We start from the raw sequence: 8542 nt of genomic DNA, 5'->3' as shown, positions 1-8542 counted from the left end.
GCAAGGTCTGGGATAAGGGAGAGTTTCAAATGTTGGTTGAACATGGGGTCCTTATGGCCATGATGCAAAGGCTCAGAGGCTGTGGGAACAATATACTCAGGGCTGTGTAGGGATAGAGCTATCATTCGCCTTCTAGAAGGAAGGGGCTGAGAGCAAGACACATACCACCGGCTAAGCAAGCAGGGAGAGCAGCAGGGGGAGGGGGAAGAGTGCTAAAATATGGAGGGTTTTCACAGAAGTTCTTGTGACAAGATGACACAGGCTGAAGGCCTGATGTAAAAGTGAGTAATATAGATATAGGGAAGAAAGCCTCGTGGAGGGAATGGAAAAGATCATGATACAGGGATATGTAACGCTTCTTCCACAAAAAGAGGTAAAGAAGCACCCGGAGCGGTGGTAAGAGTAAGAGACCAGGGCGGTGCTTTGGTTGTGTGGATGTGTGATTGCGGTGAATTGTGTAAGGGCTTTGCAATAATCTGAGCATCACTCTGAGTGAGTTGGGAACCAGTGAATTATCTTGAGCACAGAGTGCTATTACCTTATGTTTACTCTGATTCTGTAGTCACTGGGTAAAGAAACAGGAAGACCAGTAATGGGGGTTTGTGGTGGCTGTTGGAAGCCATGAACTGCAGTTGTTTGTGCCAAGCACACATGATGTGAAAGACCCCCGGAGAAGCAAACGCCTGATGTAGGGACCAGCTAGGAAATCCTTCACAACAGAAATGGATTTCAGCTGAACCCTGAAAGGCATCAGCATTTAGGCAGAGGTCTTTGTAGGAAGGGATGCTGAGTCAATGAAAAAGAATGAACAAAAGGTCAGGAGGGAAAAACAGAGGTCCTATTTGATAATCTGTAGATGGCGGTTCAGGAGAAGCGATGCGCTTATTTAGAAGGAGACATGGGAGGAGAAGCTGGAAAGGGAGAGAAAGCACTTAAATCTGTTAGAGATCTCAAAATGTTGACTAAGATGGTCATAGTTTCAAAAAATCTTGTTCTGCAATTTCAGAATAAGAATTATATTCTATAACTTAATAGAAAACAGATGATTTTGACACAATGTATCTTAGAAAACACCATCCCCTCAGTCATCATCAGAACAAAAAATCTTATCATAATGAATCAGGGGGTGGGGGCGTGCAGAGTGGAGACCCAAAGCTCATTTGAAGGCCACTGGATATCCTCTTACAGAAGGGTATTGAGGAGGAGAGGAGCCAGTCAAGGTGCTATGTGGTAACAATGAAACATACAACTTTCCTCTAGTTCCCAAATGCTTCCTTCCCCATCCCCACTATCATGATCTCAATTCTACCTTGCAAGTCTTGCTAGAACAGAGGATGGACACTGATACAGATAGGAACCAGAAACACAGGGAATCCAAGGTGGATGATCCCTTCAGGACCAGTGGTGTGAGTGGCGATACTGGTAGGGTAGAGGGAGGGTGTGTTGAAAGGGGGAACCTATTACAAAGATCTACATGTGATCTCCTCCCTGGGAGACAAACAACAGAAAAGTGCGTGAAGGGAGACGTTGGGCAGGGCAAGTTATGGCAAAATAATAATTTATAAATTATCAAGGGTTCATGAGGGAGGGGGATCCGGGAGGGAGGGGAAAAAATGAGGAGCTGATGCCAAGGGCTTAGATGGAGAGCAAATGTTTTGAGAATGGTGAGGGCAATGAATGTACAAATGTGCTTTATACAATTGATGTATGTATGGATTATGATAAGAGTTGAATGAGCCCATAATAAAACGATTTTAAAAACAGCATCCCCCTAATATTGCTTATTGAAATTTAACTTAATTTTAGCTATTTGCCCAATCCTCTTCACCAAGCCATGGGTCAAATATCAAGAGCCAGCATATGCTCTGTTGTTCTTGGGGCAGCTATCAACTACCATTAGAGTGTTCATTACCCAAAACCAGAGGTCTTCATATCGAATACAGCTCTATAGATTTAATACTTATCCCAGTTTTGATTTTCTGCTTCAAAAAGGTGACTCCAAATGGCTCTCTATGGGATGCGTGGGGTGTGCCAGGCTCCAAAGAGCCTTGCCTGAATGCGTGTAAGAGTGACACTGAAGCACAGTGGTGATACCCAGGAGGGAAGTGGAGGACCAGATGTAAGAAACAACAGTCTACACTCTATTTAAAAAACAAAACAAAAAAACTTCTTCACTAGTGGCAAATCAGCAGGACATGGAAACTGGTGACATTTGGAATATATGGGACACCCAGAATGGACCACTGAGGTTTTGTGTTGTTGTTTAATTGAAAAAATTGTATAAGTCATTTTACTGGGGTATCTTTACAACTGTTATAACAATCCATACATCAATTGTATCAAGCATATTTGTACATATGTTGCCATCATTTTCAAAACATTTCTTTCTCCTTGAGCCCTTGGTATCAGCACTTCTTTTTTCCTCCCTCCCCACCTTCACACCCGTGTGTCCCCTTGATAACTTATAAATTATTATTATTTTCATATCTTACATCATCTGCTGTCTCCCTTCACCCAGGGTTCTGTTGTTCATTCACCTGGGGAGCAGGGGGTTTTATATGTCAATCATTGTAATCAGTTCCCCCTTTCTTCCCCTCTCCCCCCCAATTTTCCCCTACCCTCACGGTGTGGCTGCTCCCATTGTTGTTCCTGAGGGGTTTATCTGTCCTGGATTCCAGTGCTGGGAGCTGTTATCTGTACCAGTGTACATGCTCCAGTTTAGCCGCATTTATAAGGTAGAACTGGGGTCATGATAATGGGGGGGGGGGGCAGGGAAGGAGGAGGAAAGCATTTTAGAACTAGAGCAGCGGTTCTCATCTGTGTGTTATAACCCCTTTGAGGGGCTAACGACCCTTGCATAGGGTCACCCAATTCATTACAGTAGTAAAATTACACTTATGAAGTAGCAATGAAAATAATGCTATGGTTGGTGGGGGGGGGAGTGAGTCACCACAACATGAGTTACTGTATTAAAGGTCACGGCATTAGGGAGGTTGAGAATCACTGAACTAGAGGAATGTTGGGATAACTGAGTTTTATTAAGAGAAGTGTGAAAAAGGAGAATAAGGTATTGTTTTAAAGAAATAATATCAAAGGATGAGATATAATGCTTCCGGCATGTAAAAGTAGGAATTATAGCTCAATAGATTTTGTTTGGGGTTCCAAGAAGATGCACAGTTATATATATTATTCTCAGAATTAGAGGTTTGAGACTGGAAGGTAGAGCATATAGGAATGAAGATTCTGGTGTAATTTGGAGAAGCACCCACTCAGGCAGAGGGTGTTTCCTCCATCAGAGCCTTGTCATTGCCAGTTCTACGTGTCAGAAATGTAACTGGAATTTCCATCTAGGTCTGTATCCACTAGTTTAACTCCATGGCAGTGAAAATACTAGCCATACTTACTCATCTTCGATGGGAGTTTCATCTGAAAAGAAGTCCCTACTGACATTATCTATAGGCCTCAAGTAAGCAGAATTGAAAGCTCTGAGAACTTTTACAAACTAAAGTAACTTGCCTTTCTCAGAATGAATTTGCCCATAAACAACCTGATATGATCAAAAGTATCTAGAATTTGTATTCAAAATGTTCTTTCCACAAAAGTAAAAAGTCCAGTCTTTCTCCTATGAAGCTGCTGTTGTTTTGAACTGCCAACCATGTGGACCTCAACCCTAACATGCAACCACTATACCACCACTGTCACTAGAACCTCCACTGCAAGGCGCCTGGGTAGCCCTCTTGGGTAAGCATTCGACTGCTGGCTGCAAGGTCAGTGGCTCAAAACCCCCAGGTGCTACACAGGAGGAAGATGAGGTTGCCTGCTCTGTAAAGGTAAACAGCCTTAGAAATGACATAGAGGCCCTGTGAATGGGTAGGTACTCCGTTACAGAGTCATTACGAAGTCAAAATGGGGAAAGTGGATGTCAAACACAAAAAGGAGACATCACTGCTTCCACTGATTAAATATCACCTATCGGTAGACCCTGGCAATGTCTTGTCTCTTAAACTGATTGACTGGGAGCTAGATTCGAGCACACAAATGTAAAGGACACCATCCGCAGACTGCCAACGCTACAGCTGCTAGCCAGAACCAGGTTTAGGAAGTCCATGTATTTTCTGGTCTGTTGACTTCCACACCAATTTGAGTAGAAAAATTTCTCTGAAACAATTCACAAAGCTCACAGAGAATATTCCATACTTATAGTACAGATTTATCATAGTCAAAACAAGTGCCAGTAAATAGACAAAGAGAGCAAGGTCTGCAAAGGGGGCCAAAACTGAGTTTCCATGTCCCAAGGAATGTGGGACCCCCTCCCGAGCAGTTCTCAACCTGGAAGCTCACTGCATGACAGACATGATGGCTCCTGACGCCTCTCAATATCACTACAGCAGTCCATGGCTTCTCTCCATGGACCCTCTGACTTTCTGGTGCCATGAAATATGATTGACAATGGTGGCATTCAATTGTCTTTCTAAGGGCACTTGAGGGGACTTCTTTATCTACATTATGAATATAGTGGGTTGGGTAAGATGATAAAATTCTCAGAACACAGAGGGAAAATATACAGACCAAGTAGCAAATTGTGCGACATTCCCGTCGTTTGCTGTCGTGACACATAGAAATGATCTTTGTGGAAAGAAATGGTTCAAGTTCTGTTACAAATCATTTTTTCAAGTCCAAGTTATCTCAGATTTAAAAGAAAAAGATCGTCATTGAACAAAGTCAAGACTGCTGCCCAAAGGAGGGTTTTCTAATAGTCCTGTGATACATTTAAAAAACTAAATTTCTTCCTTTCTGGTATGCATACATACAATATATGAACTATCAGGGCTTCTATTGCCATGTCATGGGGATGTGATGTGTGTCCCTTCCATGTCCTAAAACACATGTTATTGAAGTGTACTATGTTGCAATAAAAATACTAACTGAAGAAGAATGGAGAAATTAATAAAGAAATGGCATGAGTCCAAATTTCTATTTTGTCCATATTCTCAGGTGACCAGGAACACCCGAGCCATGGAGCCCTGGTTGAACCAATCGTCCACTGATGACTTTGAACTCTTGGGCATCTTTTCCCACAGTCCAACTGATCTGTTTCTTTTTTCTGCAATCATGGTGGTCTTCGTAATGGCCCTTTGTGGGAATGTCCTTCTCATCATCCTCATCTACGTAGATCCTCGACTACACACCCCCATGTACTTCTTCCTCAGTCAGCTGTCCATGATGGACCTCATGTTGGTCTGTACTAATGTGCCCAAAATGGCAGTCAACTTCCTCTCTGGCAGGCAGTCAATCTCCTTTGTGGGTTGTGGCATACAAATTGGCCTCTTTATTGCTCTTGTGGGCTCTGAGGGCCTCTTGCTGGGACTCATGGCTTATGACCGTTATGTGGTCATTAGTCTCCCACTGCGCTACACCACTCTCATGAATCAGAGGGTCTGTCTACAGATTGTTGGAGGTTCTTGGGCCTTTGGGACAATAGATGGTTTGATTCAGATGATCGTAGTAATGACCTTCCCCTACTGTGGCTTGAGAGAGGTAAATCACTTCTTCTGTGAGATGACATCTGTCCTGAAGCTGGCCTGTGCTGACACATCCCTTCTGGAGAACCTAGTATTTGCTTGCTGTGTTCTCATGCTCTTTCTTCCATTCTCCATCATTGTGGCCTCCTATATTCGAATCCTTGGGACAGTACTCCGTATGTGCTCGGCTCAAGCTCGGAAAAAGGCTCTGACCACCTGTTTTTCCCACCTGGGAGCAGTTTCCCTCTTCTATGGGGCAGCCATGTTCACTTACCTGAGACCTAAGCGCTACAGGGTTCCTAGCCATGACAAGGTGGTCTCTCTCTTCTATACAGTTCTTACTCCTACACTCAACCCCCTCATTTATAGCTTGAGGAACCGGGACGTGATGGGAGCACTGAGGAAAGTGTTGAGTCGTTGTAGAATTGGCAGCCAGTACTGAAAGTCAGGTCACCTAGAACCTGGCTCCTGCAACCCCTCCTGGTTCTGAAGCACTGGGTCCTTATCATTCATTAATAAGGAGGACGACACCTGTCTAGCCTCACAGAGATATGAGAAGAGACACCAGGCACTTAGACCTTAAAGCCATGCTCTCTAGCTCCAGTGATAAAACAACTTATCCCAACACAATCTTTAGTAGACTGGTTCTGTTGATTAAAAGGAACATAATTCTTTGTAAGCTGACCATGATAGAAACAAGGCACTGGGATTGTTTCCACTTATTATTTTAACCTGGAGTGGATTCTACTAGAAAAAATTAACTACATCTTCTTGCTAAGCTTCCTGTTACTCCGAGTTCACTATGTGCCAGGCACTCTGCTCCGTTCTATGTAACAGGCATACCTCAGAAATATTATGGGTTTGTTCCAAACCACCACAATAAAATAGCGAGTCACATGATTTGTTTGTTTTTGTTTCCCAACATATATAAAAGTTAGGTTGATACTCTGTACTGTAGTCTATTAAGTGTGCAATAGAATTATGTGAAGATTTACATGCAAAAATCATAATAATTTATAAATTATCAAGGGTCCATGAGAGAGAGATAGAGGAGCGCATGCAGGGGAAAAACTGAGGAGCTGATTCCAAGGGCTCAAATAGAAAGAAAATGTTTTTAATATGATGAGGGCAACATATGTGCAAATGTGCTTGACACAATGGATAGAAGCATGGATTGTGATAAGAGATGTGCAAGCCCCCGATAAAATGATTTTTTTAAAAGAATGATGGAAATATTTCAAATATTGGGAGATTACCAAAATGTGGCACAGGTCTGAAGTTCACACACTCTGGGCAGTGGCGGGGGGGAAGTGGGACGGGTGGGGGGAGGCAAGAAATATAGCACCAATAAATTGATTTGCTCAACTTAGGTTTTTCATAAAACTTCAACTTGTTATGTATGTATATATGAAGCACAATAAAATGAGATATGCCTGTCTATATGTCACTTTCCAATTTATTTAATGTTCATATAAGTATAGACTCATATTAATGTCTTAGATGAAAAGCTTCCTAATAATGGAAAATTAGCCTGGATAATTTCCCCCACCTTTCACACTGTGAAATTTGGAAACTTCATAAAGCATTTTTTTCAAGGGGAGAAAATGTGTTAAGAGTTACACAAGCCCCCAATAAAACGATTTATTAAATTTTTGAAGAGGTAATGTCTTTGAGGTTCATAAGGAAATAGGTAGTCTTTACTGGTGTATTCACAGAGTGTGGCATATAGTTGATTTGTATGAAAATAATGATATATATAAATTTTTTGTGTAATACTTTCCATGATGTCACTTTAGTGTCTGTAACAGGAAAATTAGTGAGAGTGTTTCTCCTTTGATGGATTAGAAATGCAACATCAATGTTTGACCTTGAACTGCTATGTGAGAAAAAACTTTTTGTCTGCAAAATTAAGCTTTTTACCTATCTTTTGTACAGATTTGCAATGAAATTATCTTTTCCTGAAAAAAAAAAGTTATCTTTGTTAAAGATAGAAAAAAAGTGAAGACAGAATCATGTCTGGGAGCTGGGATAAAGCTCAAGATACTGTGTGCTCCATTTTTAAGTTTTGCGGAAGAAGAGGGAAGGGGCACTAATATAACTGGAATTCATGGGACCCACTGTGGAAGAAATTGTGCATTCAGTTTACTCTGGAAACAATATTTGGTGGGTGCACATTATTATTTCCATTTCACATGTGAGGAAGTTAGAGGTCAGATTGGTTAAGTCCCTAGTTTTTCTATACATCTTCTTCTGGAAGGGAGTTGGCCGTAGCAGCTGAGCTCATCAGAGAATTTCTCAGAGGGCTCCCTTCTCCTGGAGGTTGAATTGCCAGGAACAAAGGTGTGAAACAGAACGAGATTCCAGAGGCGCTGTGAAAACAAAAGTAATGCCGGAGACACAGCAGAGGTGGACAGCGGTTGGGAGGGAAGACAACCTGTCACACAAGGTCACTGGAAGTGATCCAAGGTCACTGGAAGTCCAGTGAAGGGTCTCCTGTACAGCTGAGAGGTCTTTCCATGTCTGGCCCAGCCCCTCCCATTCTGCTCTCCTTGGGGTGAGGAGTGTATTTTCTCTCTTTGGAATCATTGTTTCAGAGAGGCTTTTGCTTAACCACTAACGTTTCTTCACCAGTTTAAGGGGCAGCACTAGTTTAAGGGACAGGGTGTAAAGTGGCTAGCAAGGACTCAAATATTATATGTGCAAAAAAATAATTAGAAGACAAAATTCATTTAGTCAGAGGGAGAAAGAAAATAATGATGTTGGAAATTTGTCATCGCTTAAAAGTGGAGTTCCAATTATTGCAGTGGCAGTCAACAAGATACACACCTATGTAGAGTGGAACAGGGAAAAGTTGTGTGATAAACATATTCACAGCAATGGTTAAAAATAGTAAGTGCTGAGACTGCCTCCATCCAGCCAAACTGCATGGAGCCTGGTTCCTTTGGAAGGTTAGTCTTATGATTTCATAGGACATCCTACTTAATTGTCCTAATAATATGCTTAATGTTTCTGTTCTACCT

The 8542-nt window shown here is 42.0% G+C and overlaps 1 protein-coding gene across 1 annotated transcript; it reads left to right on the top strand.

Annotated features, from left to right (window-relative positions):
* Positions 1 to 5016: 5016 nt before the first annotated feature.
* On the top strand, positions 5017 to 5964 carry LOC142441161 (olfactory receptor 2V2-like). The gene has a single exon (XM_075543226.1). The coding sequence runs from the start codon at positions 5017 to 5019 to the stop codon at positions 5962 to 5964; it is 948 nt and encodes a 315-aa protein (XP_075399341.1).
* Positions 5965 to 8542: the final 2578 nt, after the last annotated feature.

Source organism: Tenrec ecaudatus, chromosome 2 (genome assembly GCF_050624435.1).
Source record: "Tenrec ecaudatus isolate mTenEca1 chromosome 2, mTenEca1.hap1, whole genome shotgun sequence".
Lineage (NCBI taxonomy): Eukaryota > Metazoa > Chordata > Mammalia > Afrosoricida > Tenrecidae > Tenrec > Tenrec ecaudatus.
This window is presented reverse-complemented; position numbering and strand designations above follow the sequence as displayed.

What these genes read in the sequence shown, in the direction of transcription:
- LOC142441161 (XM_075543226.1), top strand. Translation starts at nt 5,017, where the DNA reads ATGGAGCCCTGGTTGAACCAATCGTCCACTGATGACTTTGAACTCTTG.